At 36.3% G+C, this 17,980-nt stretch overlaps 1 protein-coding gene across 2 annotated transcripts in view; it reads left to right on the top strand.

Annotated features, from left to right (window-relative positions):
* Window positions 1–17,980, top strand: part of KCNQ5 (potassium voltage-gated channel subfamily Q member 5) — a 596,680-nt gene that overhangs the window by 507,466 nt on the left and 71,234 nt on the right. The window contains exons 8-9 of one of the 2 annotated variants that reach the window (XM_037844184.1): window positions 6,591–6,685; window positions 11,214–11,240. In XM_037844184.1, coding sequence (XP_037700112.1) covers window positions 6,591–6,685; window positions 11,214–11,240 — 122 coding nt within the window. The remainder of the gene's footprint in view (window positions 1–6,590; window positions 6,686–11,213; window positions 11,241–17,980) is intronic. The other variant, XM_037844185.1, reaches the window with a different exon arrangement.

Genomic DNA, 17,980 nt, shown 5'->3' with positions numbered 1-17,980 from the left:
GTTTTTAATGCAATTTTATTGAGATATATTCACACACCAGATAATCCATCTACAATATATAATCAGTGACTCCCAGTATCATCATATAGTTGTGCATTCATCACCACAATCAATTTTAAAATATTTCCATTACTCCAAAATAAAGAAAAAAAGTAAAAATAAAAAGAACACTCAAATCATCCCATACCCCTTATCCCCCCTACTACACACACACACACATATGTATATGTATATATGTAGTCATTATTTTATTACTCATCTGCCATATACTGGGTAAAGGGAGTGTCAGTCACAAGGTTTTCACAATCTTGTGAAAAGGTCATACAATAAAATCTGTAAAGTTATTATACAGTTATCATCAAGAATCAAGTCTACTGAATTACAGTTCAACAAATTCAGGTATTTCCTTCTAGCTATTCTAATACACTAAAAACTAAAAAGGGATATCTATGTAATACATAAGAATAACCTCCAGAATGATTTCTCAATTCTATTTGAAATCTCTTAGCTACTGAAACTTTATTTTGTTTCCTTTCTTTTCACCTTTTGGTCAAGAAGGCATTCTCAATCCCATGATGTGAGGCCCAGGCTCATCCCTGGGAGTCATATCCCACATTGCCAGGGAGACTTACACCCCTGGGAGTCATGTCCCACATTGTGGAGTTGGCAGAGAGAAAGAGACCACATCTGAGCAACACAAGAGGTTCTCTGGGGGTGACTCTCAGGCATAATTATAAGTAGGCTTGGCTTCTCTTTTGCAAGAATAAGTTTCATAAGGGCAAGCCCCAATATCGAGGGCTTGACATATTAAATTGGGAGTCCATAATGCTTGCAAGAATGTCAGGAATTCCCCAGGTGGGGAAGTTTAATATTTCCACATTTTTCTCCAGTCCCTCAAGGGGGCCTTGCAAATACTTTTTTATTTTCTTAACATTATTTTTTGTTTATCATCTCATTTTCTTTTCAGTAACTCAGGGTTTGCTTCAGCAATAAAAGGAACACTTCCCCTTTTGCCATCCATATCTCTGAAGTTTAGAGTCATCCTAGAACCAGATTGTCTAAGAATCACAAAACATATTTTTCTCGAGATCCATAATGTGAAGTCAGTATTTATTATGGGCAAGATGATTATATAATCTAAAGAGTCTCCCTTTCCTGCCAGCCAGTGAAAGCTTCAAAACTTGTAAACAGAAGGGTCTTGGGGTAGAAATTGAGGGGTAGTAGACTTGTCCTCAGGCTGTAGTAACAAGCACATTGTTTTAATTTAGATTGCCGGTTTATATGGGTAGTTTGGAATGATGACCAACATACCACCCTAACCCTAGCCTTTACCCATGGCTGCACTGTGCAGTACCTCCAAAAGAAACAGAGATAGGGAAAGAAAGGGGGTTGGGGATTCCATATATCATGAAGAAGCTATGTTCGTGGCTAATGACTAAATGAAGATATTGATTTTTAAATCAAGCCGTTCTGTAACTTTTGAAAGGAAATGGACCATTGGACATGACTTCCGTGGCAAACCACTGAGAGTCTCTATTTTTCTGAAGCCAAACTACAATTGGCAAAATGAAAAGAGGAATTACACACTTCCAAAGGTGTGTTTCCAAAATCCCTGAGGCTATTCATCCTTTGGAACTTCTTAAGTGGCCATGAGGTGTTTCCAGATTTTTAGTGAATTATTCTCCTTCCTATTTTTATCCTTTAATTTCACTTCCCTCCAGGGCAGTGCTCCCCAACCTGTCAGGGCAGAAATTATGACAAAGGTTCCTTGCATCCATCTATGCATGAAGCCCTGAGTATATATGGAACAGGTAATACATCTTACACATATCTAGGCTATTTGCTTTCAAGAGAATGGAGATAACTCTTGTAATTAATAAAGTTCAAACTTTTTAAAAATTCTTAGTAATATTTATTAGCTTTTTTATTGTGCATTTTTTTCTATCAACACATGCTCAAAACACCACTTCTATATACAGATCCTTGATACTTCTAAACATTGAAAAGAAGAACTTATATCAAACAACATCCTAGAATATCATCTGTTCTAAAATTATCCCTTTGAGGAATTTCTTGTGCATGTGTTAGTTGTGACACTGTAGAATTGCACTGTCCAGTACAATAGCCATTAGTCACATATAGCTATTTAAATTTTAATTAATTAAAATTAAATAAAAGTAAGAATTCAAAAAAAAGAAAAAAAGAGAATTCATTACCTCAGTGGCACTAGCCTCATTTCAATTGTTCAATAGCCACATGTGGCTACTGGCTACCATATTGCACAAGACAGTTATAGTGAATAATGGAAGGAAATTTTCTTTTCTGACTTATCCTGCCCAACTACTGAATTGCACACACAAAATTTCCAATCAAACTTGAAAATAAATAGCTCCTCCTGCAGCAGATCACTGGAGCAGAGGCATTTATATGTCCAGGGACAAAGCAAGGCTAGGCCTCCCTCACAGGTAACCCATAAGAAGTGGATTCAAGGCTGATTGAACAGTTTTGCTTGGAGGTCAAGAATTTTATCTTATGGCACTGGGTTTTGCAACATCTATTGTGATGAGTAGTTGAACTTGTACATATGTAGCTAACAGGGAAGTAAAACCATGAATTTTTCTTGTACTTAAAACTCCAACTTAAATATTCTTAAGAAACAAAGTATGAGATACAAGGCTTTAAAAATTGAGGAGCACCTTTGAATCTAATTACTGTTTAATTATCAAAGTAGAATCTACTAATTTAAAAAGCAATTGCTCCCCCATCCAAATGCAGTTAATTTATTTACTAGACCTAAAAATAATAATATAAAATTGAATTTGTTCATTGTTCTTTCTTGCTATAGCCTTTAACCAGAATTGTTTTAAGTCTAGATTTTTTTTATGTATAAATTTATTTTTAAGGATGCACTAAGGTGAAAAGCAAGCCTCATTTACTGATCCATTCATTTTCTTACCCAATAAACTTGCCTCAGTTTGCTGAACACACAAAGTATGAACACCAAAAAGTGCTCTTTCTGAAAGGGCAACTGAGATGCCCAAATCACTCTCTGATTCAGTTAGCAAGACAACTAAATTAACCAACACTCCAGGTTTTAGGGAAAAGGTTTAAATCCCAGGAGCTTGCAGCAAATTTAGCTGTGTCAATATGTTTGTATGAATCATTTAAATTAACTTTTCATTTCAAGTAGAGCAGTCAGGAAAAAGAAGGCAGCTCTCTATAACATTTTGAAGACCTGCCCAAATGTCAAAAATTTATTAATAATGCCTAAGACATATGAAGTGCTTTTCAGTTTGCAGAGTGCTACTAATACATTATGTCACTCAATCCTCAGGGCAAGCCTGAGAGGGTTGTATTACCCATATTGAGAGAAAGCTGAAGCCTAGAAAAGTTACTGACTTGAGTTTATGCAACTAAAATGTGACAGAGCTAGGGCTCAATCCCTGTTGTCTGAATCTGGCTCCATTACTCCTTTCACTAAACAATGATCACATCCCCATAGACACAGAATTGAAGCTTTCAGATCAGCATTTGAAGATACTTCAAAAGTCCCATTTTAGAAGTAGTCTGGAGAGGTTGGACCAGTTGAATGTGGGGCCAGTAGCTATAATAATCTAGACAAACTAAAAGCTCCCTAAAAACTTAATTATGCTGCCATTGTACGTATAATTATAGACCAAAGTTTGAATTAATTTGGCTGCTTAGACCATCCAGGTTCACTGAATAAATGGTAAATTTGGCTTTCAAATTTGACTTACCTTGTTGACTTATGTTTTGGAATATATATGACATGTAAATTAACTGTTAGAAATCCCTCCAGAGTGTTAGAATTTTCTTTCCAACCATTATGTGACCTTAGCTTTAAGTAGAGGAACATCAGCTACTAGATCATATGATTGTAGGTTTGAGGTTCAACTTCTAGAAGCAATTAGCTGAGAAGGAGCTAAAGATGGGACAAAGTTATAAGTGTATAAGAGTAATGGACTTACACATTCTACTTCCATTTTGACTGTTAACTGTTATCAGCCCTAAGATACATGCCACTTGCCCCTTCTGTAACCTGTCATTTAGAAGACATTTTTTAGGAGAATAGTTATAAAAGGAATAGAGTGTAGTTGTTGAAATCAATCTGATAGAAAAAGAGCAAGAAGCAAGTCTCATTGTAAAGAAATTTTTCAATTTTCTCAGAGTGACCTCTTTTGCCCTCAATTCTTTTTAATATGGGAATGTAATGTCTTGGTGCCATTTTTTTGTTGTTGAATTGTTGTTTGGGATTTTTTTGCTGATAGCTAATAATAATATACAGACCTGCTATATGCATCCATTTCACATGAGTCTTTCAAAGTATCTGAGTTCACATATATATAATGATGGCTATGGAAAGTGTTTCCTTAAGCAGCTCTCTAAGCCATTAGAGCACTAGAAGATCTCTGGGCCTCGCCACAGACGAAGCCACAATAATAAGTCCCTGTATTTTAACAGTTACTCTGTATTGCTCCGTAAATTGCGTGTGTGTAATAATTTGCGAAAACCAGCATTTTAGAGATAATACAATGATTACATTATTCTCTGTAAGATGCCAAGATGCTTAGCCTAAGTTTTCACAGATTTGTGAGTTAAATCAACAGTAGCCCTGTGAGCAAGGGTCCAGGCACAATTCCCTGTTTCAATTATTTAAACCTTCCTTAATAAGCAAAAAAAATCCCTCAAGTCCTACAATATATTTTTCCAATTTTTTCCTTGAACATTTTATTGAAATATAATGTATATAGAGAAGACAAGCACATATCCTAAGAGACCCGAGCATCCCTGTGTAATCAGCACACTGATTAAAAAAGAACATGGTCAGCACCCCAGAAGCCTCCTAAGTGCCCTTTCTCAATCACTACCCCCCAAGAGTAACCACTATGCTGCCTTCCAACAGCATAGATTTATTTTCCTTGATTTTTGTACTTTATGGAAATGAAATTAAGCAGTTTGTATTCTCTTGTGTCTGGCTTCTCGCACTCATCATTATTTGTGTGACATTCATTCATATTGTCGATAATAGTTGTAGTACTAGTAGATAACTAGCGTACTATTGCTGTGTATCTTCCATTATGTGAATGTACCACAATTTATCTATCAATCCTACTATTAATACATGTTTGGGCATTTTCTGTTTTGGCTTATTAATGATAGTACTGTTTTGTAATAGTACTGTATAGATATATACATGCATTTATGTTGACTCTATACCTAGAACTATGTGGCTGTATCATAGGATACGTATATGTTCAGCTTTAATAGATACTGCCAAACAGTTCTCCAAAGTAATTGTACCAATTTTTTACTCTTTTATTCCACACACATTTATTCAGTGATATTCCTAGGAGAAGGAATATTATCAGATCACTTTTTTCTTCTGTAGGTTTCAAAATCATGGCTGATGGTTATATAATGAAGATTGACTCATTTAAATGAATGTGACCTATAAAGTAGAATGCTATGATTCATGAATTATAAGAGAAGTTTTCTCTCAAGAGATTGGGGTAAACACATAGCCATTAGAAATCTTTGTAGACTCATTACAAAGGAAGAAGTCAATCAAAATCTATAAGGGAAAGTAATTTCCAGCAGCTCTCAAGTTCACTTGAAAGCATTTTTAACAACAGTCATCAAGCAGTCAGCAAAAGACAATGGAGGAATTCACGGACAGAGATCCAGGCAATCTGAGATACTGTCTCAATTCTATCAACCTTGTGTAAACCCCTTAATTTATCTGAGCCTTTATAATCTTGTCTACAAAATAGGGGTCTTGATCTCCACCTAGATTGTGAGGATCAAATGAAAATACTTTGCATTATGTATGTCCAGTATAATTACATGAAGTAGAAAGAGCTTGTTTTATATTAAAGCACTATAATCATATTCTTAGATCCTGACCCTAAATTCTTAAGGATTTTCCAGTTATATTTCCTAGAGAAAAATATTCCCCTATATTGTTTTAGCTCTGCTTCTTGTCATCGCTATTTATCTTCATTTTTTAGCACTGGAAGTATTGCATGGCTCAACTTCAGAGAATTTCCCTAATTAAACCAGTAACATACCCAACTGTTCATTAGTTTACTAGTTAGTTTACCAGTTGCACTGGGGATTTTCAATAGTCTTTTGCCTCTGTGTTATCAAATATTGATTTAGGATATGCAGTTGGTTGCTGGAATGCCTGCTGAGGCTCAAGTAGTTTATTTAACTAGTATTTTGGATATCAATATTTTTGAAAAAGTCGTTCACTACTTTTTTGTTTCAGATAATATCATACCTTTTGCTAACCAATTCATGAGCTACTTTAAGATATACTTTTTGGTACTCTTGCTTTTTGATATGAGTTGTTTTGAAAAGCAGCTTGACCGATGTAGTAGAAAATGTTTAACAGCCAGCCAAAGATATCTTGAATAGTCTCCTTCATCCCTTGGGCATGTATCAGGGCTTAGTATGAGAAGGAAAAGATTTTCATTGTGTAGGAACTTGATAATCTCCTTTTTCATTTTCATCTTATCACCTGCTCTCTTTTGTTTTCCTTTTAATGTTGCCATGTTTGCTGCATGCAGTGCGTTTGGCGTAGTTATGCAGCTGATGAGAAATCTGTTTCCATTGCAACCTGGAAGCCACACTTGAAGGCCTTGCACACCTGCAGCCCTACCAAGTAGGTATCAGTGTGACAGCTTGTGCTATAGTCAAGTCTTTTCAAGTTTGTAAAACAAACCACACAAAAAAAGGTGTCGATTTTTGGCTTGTCTTATTCACTGTTGGAGATTTAAGCATGTCTAGGAGCAACTTAGACACAAAACTAAATGGAATCACTTCCATTCCTCACCATCCACAGACTGATCTTAAAGATTAAGGCAACTCAAGATTTTATAGAGATTTATTTCTGCTATTTCATGCTTATTTTCTAATATCTTGTCTCATAAAGCCCAACAGAATTCTAAAGGTAAGCACCATGGCTCTTGAAAAAAAAAAAAAAAAAGATTATCCTCCACCCCAAGTGGTGAGTGCTTTCAGAGCAATATATCTTTGCACATTTAGGTCTCTTAAGTCATTTCTCACCTTGATTCCCTTTTAATATGGTCCTTAAGTTTTCAGTTGCACAGCAAAGATACCTGTGGCAAGAGAAGAGAAGAATTGGGGTCTTTTTAAGGTTATAGTTTACAGTGAGACAATGGTACTAATAAGATTAGAAGTTGGAATTAGTCTTCAAAATTTAAAAGTAGTATGATTACTTCCTTTCCTATTTCATTGGCCAAAGCAAATCCTAAACTCATGGCCATGCCTGAGCTCAAAGCAGATAGAAAGTGAAATCCTGTCATGTGCCTGGAAGGAGAGGAGAACCAGAAAATTATGAACAGTGCAGATGATTATTAGAATGACCTTAAATTTTAAAAAAATCTTTAGTAATGGAATTCTAGAATCCAGTTCAAGTAGCAGAGCACCTGTCAAATCATAATCACCACATAATTAAAGAAACCCACAGTTGAAACTACCAAAGCAAGTGAAGGGAAAGGCTTTCTGTGAGTCACCAAGCTTGGTTGGAATAGTCAGTTCCTTGGATTCTTCCAAAGTTTTTTAATTGCTTATCTGATTTAGTGTTTTAGAGTACCTGTTGCTTCCCTTCATAGCCCAACAAAACCTTAGTCCTACTGGCTTCATGGGATTCAAGGCACCTAACTATGGTGACTCAGTCAAGAAAACTTCCTCTTTCTTGCTGATCTGGAAGAGCAATTGTCTGGGAAAACCCACATTACTTGTTTGATGGAATCATGGTCTTTCAGGAAATTTGTGGTGCAACAGAACACACACTAGGGCTTGAAAAGCAGCAGATCTGTCATTGACTAGGGATTTATTGTGTTGTTTCCTTGCACTGCCTTGCACCTCAGTTTTCCCATCCACAAAGTGAGGCAAAGGACTGGGCAAGGAAATCTCTGAGCACTTATGGGAATGTCTCCTAGAGGTTGGCATCAAAAACCTTATCAGCACCTGGGACAGAGCTATGCATGGAACCTCTGGATTTTAGAGCTGGATGGAACCTTAGCAAGGATAGAAGTGTGGATGTTTGTTGAGTGAATGTATGGATGAGAATCCTGTTTATTTAGATCTGAAAATTTAGTTGAATTTCTTTTATTGAGTATTTGACCCTTTCAAAGTTGCAGTATTTTAAAAAATGGAACATAACTCTTGTGCTATTTATTCCTTGGCGGTGTGAATCAAAAATGGGAATTATGTAGATACTGTATTTGTTGCCTTCATGAAGATTGCTAGATAAATGTAAAAGAAGAATGTTAGTTGGAAAATCGACATGTTTTCAAGTGACAGAAGACAGTGGTCTATTACCATATGTGATTATTCGGCTTCCCACTTAATGCAGTTTTTGGGTTAAAAGTCATTCTGAAGCCTGGAAAAAACTATTTACACAGTGAGTCAGACTCTCCAAGTACATAAACTATATTTATGCACATAATTTCTCTCTTTTCCTATGATATTTTCCCAGCTTTAAGTGGGGTCGGGATTGGGAGGATTTATGCAAATACCTGCACACATCCTGTTCCACAATCACTGTCAACCATTCCCCTCACTCTCCTTTCCTTGCACCTCTCATTAACCTCTGAGACTCAGCCCCATTTACTTAATACCAGTTATTTCTCGAGAATGACACAGCAGTTACTGGCAATGTTCGTGTGAACCTGGATGTCCTAGCATCTCTCCCTCCAGCAATACTTCATTGTTTCAAATTGCAGTGGTTCTTAATCTTTGTTGTTATTGTTGTTTTTCCTTGTTAAGCCATTGAGAATATGATAGAAATTCTGTAACTCTTTCCCAAGAAAAATATTCAATGCACAAAAAATCAAAACCTTGCATGCAATTTTAATGTATTCACAGATTCCCTGAAGCCAAGTTCAGAACCTTTGCTTTAGAAAGCAAACTGCTTTAATCAAGTCTGTGGGTTTGTGAGAAGAATAATTTACATCACTTAGAGGGATATTTTTACATTTTTAACTAACTGGCTTACTGAGTGCAGAGTGATGCCATAAGAAAGAGATCAAAACTTCTTTTTATGTGCATAGTTGTATTTCTCTTTAACATTTGGATAAGTGCTAAGGAAAAAGAACTTCTGGAAAGAAAGATCATTCATTCCTGCATGCATTCATTCAACAGGTACTCACTGAGCACCTGTGACGTGCCAGGTACTTTCCAGGCAGTAGGAATGCAGTAGTGGGGGGATAAAAACAGACAGACTAAAATCTCAGCCCTCATGTGGGATATTCAATGGGTACTTGGAATACACAATAAATCCTAAATCAATAAGTAAGATATATGAATATGTTAGTTGGTGGTAAGTGCTAACAATAAAGTAAAGTACTGAAGGAATTTAGAGAACACCAGAAGCTGCAATTTTAAATAAGTGACCAGGGAAGTGATCATACTAGCATCATCATTATGGTTAATACTATTATTAAAAAACACCAATCCCGTGGTCTCGCCTTCCACAGTATTAAAGATGCAGTGGGTTTCTTTGATTCCACTTCTTCATCCCAGGGAGTAGGATGGGAAAGAGGTCTGAGAAACTTCTCTATGTGGAGAGAAGGAGGACGGCCAAGGGCTTGTCCTACCCATTCAGACCTGCCAGGGACAGGACCCAACTGTCCTGTCTCTTTTCTGGTCTGGCTTGTCTCTTACAAACACTTTTGAGATCTTTGCAGTTTCAGCTCTGAAGTTTTGTTTTAATAACAGGAGGATTTATAGAAGGAAATATTTTTCTTGATTTTCTTCACCAAGGGAGTGAAGGCTGTGCCAAAGTTGAAACACAGGTAAATGTCCTATTTCAGGGAATGCATCAGATATTTTATGAAGCTGTGGGAAACAAGCTCCAAGTATACCACATGGTACCTTAAAAAGTACCTTAAAAAAGGGGAGCTTATATAGTCCAATGCCCTCAATTTGTTCATGAGAAAACCAAGACCCACAGAAAGTGAAGTGCCTGTCCAAGCATACACAACTCATTTACTAAAAGTAGGGACTCAGATGTTCCTGCTATATCATGTTGCCTGGACCTGAATTTGCTAAAGTGAGTTATTAAAAATGCCACCTAACAGTAGGCTGGAAGAGTTTTGATAGATTTTCTGTGTGCCTGATTTACTCCAAAGGGATTCATACTTTATACAATACGAAAAAAAAATATATGCCTCAACTGGCGACTAGAGAAACAAGGCCACCAGATTAAGTCCAGATTAAGAAACCCAAAAGTCAACCAAAAGCACAGGGACTACAGCTATAGTGTAACCAGCAGTGTTCTCAGTGCCTTTGCTAAATGCCTGCTAGATCAGAACCACATTTTCCTTTTTTAAAAATACAAACATATAAATTTTATTGATATCAAGGATGTGTAGCACAGAATTTTAAAATGATAACGCAATGTACAATACTCTGTCTTATAAATTTCATATATCCAATTGATTTTTTACAGAAAGCTTTCATTAAATTTTGGTAAATTCTTGTATCCATAGCAAACCTATGGTTGCAATTCAACCTGACTTGATAAATGGAGTTGCATACCAATTCACTAACTCTTTTCTCTATAAATTTTTGTATTAACTATGGAATGTGGTCTCCTGTTAAACTGTTTCTTACCTTCATTCAAATTCTATTCACGTGAAACCCCTTTCCACTTCAGCACTAGCAGTAGCACACCATTATGTTGTATTCCCACCATATGCATAAAATACACTTAAGTAACCCAAGGGCATATGTAATAGTAAAACATAGTAATGCTTAGAGAGGTGAATTGTAAGTATTTATTACTTTTGTTTTTAATATCATTTACATAAATTCCTGAAAAGTTAATAATCTGAAACCACTTCTTAACCACAGATAACTTTGTCTAATGTAGAGTCTATGAATTGGTGCAATGATTTTTTTAAAAAAGAGTCTATGATTTGGAGCTACACGTGGGCAGTGCTGGCTTTGCAAAGTAAACGTGCTGTCTCAAGTCTGTGCCTCAAAGAATGTGTTAGAAAGTTGGGTACATTTATTATGCAGAGTATTGCTTCTGTGGCTCTTGCTTGAAAAAGGTTGTTTAAGGTACTTGATTACCCAACCTCCAACTTGCCCATTACCGAATGCTGTAAATGTATTCACCGGTTTATCGTCATTTCTCTTCTGTCTGCACGCACCTCAAGGAAAGAACAAGGGGAAACATCAAGCAGGTTTGTGATTTCTCTTCTGCTACATGTTTGTTTGTAAATCTGATGCCTAACAGATGTTTTAAATGTCTCATGTAAGTAAAATCGATCAACAAATACAAGATGATTAGCAATGACCTTTCACAAGATTGCCTGTAAAGGTTGCTATTTTATTGGTTTTTTTATTTTTTTTACTTGGGGAGAGAAGTGTCTTCTTCTAACTCACTCACTGCTCTTTACAATCTACAGGGCAAGGAACATTCTTTGGGGGTTGGGAGCTGGGAGAGATTGTCTTTGCTTTTTCCTTTCTGCCCTTTTCGCGGACAGAAGTCTTATCTCAGTGTTCAAATACAATAGTCTAAGGAGTAAAGAAAGGAATTTTTTCCTGGATGTATGGACCCAGGCAGCAGTATAAGATATATTCCCCTTCATTAGTGTCCTTTTTCTGGGGTGAGAAATTGTTTTTCTGGCAAGAGGAACACTGCATCCAGGAAATGAGAACGATCTGGCTGTTAAATCTCCAGCCCACTGAGTGCTAAGGTTTGCTCAGGTGATCTGATTCAAAAGAAGAATCCCCATCTTTTAGGAAGAAGATAGTCTTCCCAGAAACTTAACTTTGTCACTCTTTAATGACTGCGAAGGGGATAGTTTATCAGATGAAATAGCAGAGAGGTGAAATAGGAGGTGAAATAAAAAATTTTGATCTGTATTAGGGAGTATCAAGAAGGGTCTGAATATGGGAGCAAAGCCCTATAGGAAAGTGCCAGACGGATCCCAGCAATGACTGTGTAAGGAATGGTGGAGGCAGAACCAGCGGGAGAATCCCACGCACCTGGAAGAGAAGAAGGGACATGTTTTTCCTGTTACTGTCACTTGTTTCAGTAAAGAGGAAATGAAGGCACCACCCTACCCTGAGTTGGCCCCTGGGTGGAGGTCAATGTTGGTCAAAAATTGGTCCCTTATATTTGTACTGTTGTAATAATGACATTAATAATACAATTATACAGTACTGAAATGACCTTTTTTAATAAAGTACTTTATCTATCATAGTAATGGTTTGGGTGGATATCTCTTGATCCTGATTATCTTACCTTATTTCTTTCTTTTCCCCTTTATTAGAGAATTTGTGGGTTTACAGAATAATCATGCATAAAATACAGGATTCCCATATACCACCCAATAATTAACACCTTGCATTTGAATGGAACATTTATTACAATTGATGAAAGCATATTTTTATAATTGTATTATTAACTGTAGTTCATGATTTAACTTAGGGTTCACTGTTTGTGTAGTGTATTTCCATGGATTTTTTTAAAAATTTTATTCTGTTACCATATATACAATCTAACTTCCCCCCTTTTAAACTCATTCAGATATATTTCAAGAATAAGCAAACTCATAGACTCAGGATCTAGAATACAAATTACTAGGGCATGGGGTGGGGATAGGGAATGGGAAGGTAAGGCTTAAAATGTTCCGGTTTCCTATTTGGCATGATGGAAATGTTTTGGTAATGGATGGTGATGATGGTAGCACACCATTCTGAAACTACTTTTGAAAGCTCATTTGACATGATGAGGCTTTGTGTATTTCATTTCTGTTAGTAAGATTCACAAACCTAAACATAAATGTCTTCATTTATGATGGGAGATAGATATGGTGGGACATGCTAGTAGTCAGGCACCACTGCTGGGTAGTCTCTCATCTGTTAGGCACTGGGTTACAGGGTTACAGCAGATGACATTAGATGTTTCTGGGTGATATTTCCTGAAAGTTTTAGTATCCTGAAGAGTTTCTCTTCTTTACTTCAGAGATATTTTTGCCCAAAGAGAGGCTCTGGTCATTAGACTTGGGACATTCTTTGCATTAATACTGGATTCTGCCCCTTTAGTCATTCTTTATCTAGACTCTATGCAGACCCCACTATCTTTCTGTTGTGACTTTACCTGAAAAAAAAGTTACTACAGAATAAATCGTAATCATTATTACCTATGATTTGGTCTCTTTGATATTTGTACAGCTTCCTATTATAATGAGCTACCCATTCAGAAATTATCTCAAAGGATGATTTGTCTCCAAATTCTAAGGGCAGAGGCCACCTTTGTCATGAGCTCCATAGCTACCTGAAAACAACATCAAAATGAGGCTGTGAACATCTAAATGAGAAGTTTCTAAGTCATGGAGAGGTGATTGGATAAGCATAGTTTCTATAGCAATTCTGAGTGAGGGGTCAGCCTGTGTCAACACAGTGATGTTGCATCTTTTTAAATGTTAGCAAGTCAGAAGACAAAGACAAAATTGAAGTGTAATCATCAAGCTTTTGCTCCGCAGTCCAAAAATGAGCCTCATAGTCACCTGTCCCAATGCAAAAGAATACCAACCAAGTTTTCTGAATTTCACGATGTTCATATTATATCTAAAACATTAAAATCTATTCTGCATGCTCATGACTGGGGTGGTCAGTGGTAACTCACCTGTAGTTTTGAATATGCACAGAGCCAATGAACTAGGTTAGTTATTTAGAGAATCACACACAGAGATTTCTTGCTTCTCTGTGGTCACTGGACATTTGGGGGAGGGGGGACCTTGGAACACTTCCTGTATTATTGCTTAGTCCATATGCCTTACTTAATGCTTCATACACTGAAGTCTTTTATCTTTCAACTCTCTGTCACATCACCCTGTGTAAAGCTATTGATAAAGAATGTATTCAATAAATAATTCTTGGATAGACTAATAAAATGTCCCTAACCTCAAATAGTTTACAGTGTAATGAGAGATAAAACACAAACAAAATGGGAAAAGAGGAGAAATATAAAAAGGGAGAAAATGAAAAATTAAAATTGTTACAATAAGCTGAAGGTCCCATTTTAATATTACCTTGTTGTGTTCCATATACAAGGGAATTTATAATACTGTATAATGAATGCAGAAATGACTATCTTGATAATAATAGCAACAATACCATGTGAGGAAATAACAAATTTGTCCTTACCCAAACAAAGCATGCACAAAAGCAAATGCATTTATGCTGAGGGTGCCTTCTTAAGTGAGAGCAGATCAAGGTCCAGAATATTGTTGATAAATGCCTACTGCAGTTGAAAATGAGCTATTTAACAACCACCCAAGTGGAGAACCTTATACTGTGTTTGGAGCAATTAGGTATTGATGGCAATTCAGATAAACAGAATAGACAAGCTTCAGCCCAAGTAGGAGCCAACCCTGTTATCTTTCAGATACTTAGGAGCCTGGAATTTCCTAAGTCCTTCCTCAAAGTTTTTATCATATCAACCCAAGTACTGAAAAATTCATCTTACAGCAACTGCATTGAACAGAATGAGAGGGCCTTATACACTGGGCCATACACAGAGGCTTTTCTCTCTGCAGAATGGACTGAGGCATCACACACATTCATATGTACCCTTAGTTAAATATGTTCCCTGCTTTCAAATATTGTTGTTGAAAAGAAGAAACTATGCTGTTTTTTGCACTGAGGTCAGGGTATGTTTAAACAAAATTCATCTACAATGTCATGGGTAAGAAAGGACATCCAATTCCATGACAATTTTCCACTGTTTATGACAAGTCCAAAAATTTTCTTTAAAAATGCAAACCATCAGTCTCAAGAATAGCTTTTAATATAGCTCAATTGAAAAATGAAAATAGTGGTTCCTTGGCTCTCTTTGGTACAGGGTCAGGTACAAATTGCTGTTAGTCTCAACAGAGCTTGCTCTGTTCTTCCCCTACTGAGACCACAAATACTTGAGTGACAGTTACTCATTTGTTTTCCTCTGTCTTCCCTCTAAAACTGTTCTAAACTCATGAAAGTGGTAGTGAGTGTGTTTATTGATTTTACTTTTATTAATCATCCCATTAAGTAATTTTTCCAACTCATTTTTTAAATTGGACAATTTTTCGCTATTTTGGTACAAATTGTCATGTGCAAGAAATAGAATTTCCTTATAAACACATTTGGGCAAATAACCCAGTATCCTCACCTTGAGGTCCTATGTCCTCCTCCCTTCTTCCTGGCTTTTCCACAAGGTCAGTTAGTAATCAAATAGCTAGTTTGTCACAATAGCTAGTTTGGCACAAGAAGAATTTTACTTCTTCCTGCTATAAGAATAGATATGAGGTTTAGAGATACTGATAAGTCTCACTGTCTCCTTAATCAACAATGGTTGGCTGTATGCCTCCTTTGTACTTTGGCTCTTAATCACAGTTTATAAGGCATTACTAGAACTTTTCAGACTTCTTAGACAAAAGACTACCTAAAGATGCTTTAACAGTTACCTGTGAGACTGTTAAAAAGGTGCATGTCTTAAGGGTTAAAGCCAAAATTATATTCTTTTATTGCATTACTTGCTTGTGCTTTGAGTCACTGAGTGCTTAATCTGAACTCTCCTTCGTAGTTGGTTTTATTAGGTTCTGATAAGGTGTGTGGTTCTTGGGAAAGAACTCTAGAACACTTGTGGGAAAGGCTGTGCATTCTTTTTCAATTTCTCCTGCATTTATTTTCTAGCATTTATATTTCTTTCTTCTGTGTGCAGTGAATGATCTGCATGTGTTGTTAAACTAAAGTCAGTAAAACTAGATTTGATTTTTTTTAGCATAGTCAGCTCGTGTCCTTATTGGCAGAGTGTTAGATTGTTTCAAAAACAATATTTTCAAAATAGTCTCTCCTTCTGTTCACATAAATTGATAGAGGATTTCATCTTTCAGAAACATATCATAGGACTTAAAATAAGAAACCTACCTTTTTTTCTATCTATATTCTATCTGACAATTGATTACCTCTATTAACTGTAATTTCAGGTGTTTCATAAAAATCAAGAACTTTTTTATTTCAAAGCAATTAATGTTATCTACTACACTGATTTCTATAAATATTTATTTTTTAAAGTTCTGAAATATTTTATTCCTCAATCATGTATGCTATGCTGTAGTGATATTTATTACACATTGATATATTCTAAAATATTTATATCCTTACGTTCATATGAAACTGATGCTGACATAGACTACCATTATTTGTAATGCCTATTTCAAATCTAATTATTTCAGTCTAACCTTTGGATATATTTTGAGCAGCACAAGTAAACTAGTTAGTGCTTACTGCATACATAATCCATTTGCTAATATATGTAAAGCAATGAAGCCAAATGGCTTTGTTTTTGGAAAAGGAAAAAAGAAATCCCCAAGTGCTTTCCTGGTGGTGAAATGCTTAGTAATGTGCTGCTCTATTTCCCTCACTCTAGTAAGTTCTGTAGTAATAAGCAGAAGTTCTCCAGAGTGTACACCTCATGGAAGCAGAGGTACCCAGCATCCTGGCTATTGACATGAGATTTGAGAATGCCAACTAATCTCAGGTGCATGGTTACACCGCCACCCCCACCTGAGCCCTGTCCAGAGACTCACTTTTCCTAGGGACTTCTTGAATGAGGTTTTCAACTGCTTGTAATTTTTCTTGTTGCCTGTTGCCTGCTTGGAAACCACAGGAGCACTAGGCAGGGTCGGGCATAGGACTGGCAGCTAGCCCCTTGGCTACTCCTCGTGGTTGGACAACTGCTGAGCTGCTGCACGCACTGGATTGTTATGGCTCCGTTGCCATATTGTGCCTGAGGCGAGAATTAGTAGACTGCTTATCCTATGAAGGGCTAAAGCCCCTAATAAAATTTAACAATTACTACAGCATTCTAAGTCCAAGAGGATTTCTGTGGGGTTATGAAGATGCCACAAAGTTTGTTGGCAGGAAATATCCAGTAGCAGACTGCATGCTGGGCCATTTGAACTTGTACATCTGGTTCCTAGAGAGGGAAGAATTACCTCGCAGAGCAGAGCAGTTTTTATGCAGGCTCCTCTGAATATGGTCCTCAGCTGGGACTGTGGGACTGCATGGTAAGAAAGATGCTGCAATCATTGACCTTTTGGTTACATCCTCCAAAGAGAGACCTTGCTGGACTCCTGGAGGTTATCCCTGGCTTTCTTCCTAAATCTTCCTCCAAAATAATCTGTACGGAGGTCACAAAAAAACAAGGAAATAATGAAACAATGAAAACTTTTATGTACCAGTGGAGAGTCTATATTTTTCATCAGTGTGTGTTTTTAGTAACAGCCACCTAATCAGTTTAATAGCCATCTAATCAAGATGCTCTGTTGATTTCCAAAGGGAAATGAAGTAGAAAACCTAATAAAAAAGAACTTTTTGCAAGAAGACGCAAGAACAGATCTTTGTCTTGGAATGAAAATATTACCTGGTTGAAAAATTCTGAACTAGAGGCTTACTCTTAATTTTCATACAGTTATGGCTAAAAAAAAAACCCATTCCATTGTTTTCTAATTTAGTGTGTAAAATATTGAGTTCATTTTTAAATTGTCCATAAAAATTATTTTTAATATTAAACATTGGCAATATATCATGTAGTTTAGTACAAAAGCATTACATCTTTTCAATGCTTTAAATGCTACTTGGCTTCAGCAAATAATATTACCCCCACTTTTCATTAATGCTTAGAGTTAATATCAAAATGTTTCATAGAGGAAATTTTTTAAAGCATTTTCAAAAGAGCAATGTTTTAATATTTTGTAGTTGTATATAAATCATGGTGAATTTGATGCTGATATTTTCATTTTAGATTTTTTTCTTTTCAGTAGCTGATATTTTAAGAAAGGAAAAAATAAGGTTCATATTAGATGGTGTCATGATGCTTTTATCAGTTCCCTGTGCATTTAGTTGGTACAGAAAAGAGACATATCTTGAA

The sequence above is a fragment of the Choloepus didactylus genome, chromosome 7 (assembly GCF_015220235.1).
Source record: "Choloepus didactylus isolate mChoDid1 chromosome 7, mChoDid1.pri, whole genome shotgun sequence".
NCBI classification, from domain to species: Eukaryota; Metazoa; Chordata; class Mammalia; order Pilosa; family Megalonychidae; genus Choloepus; species Choloepus didactylus.
The sequence above is the reverse complement of the archived record's forward strand: the minus strand, read 5'-3'. Positions and strand labels throughout refer to the sequence as shown.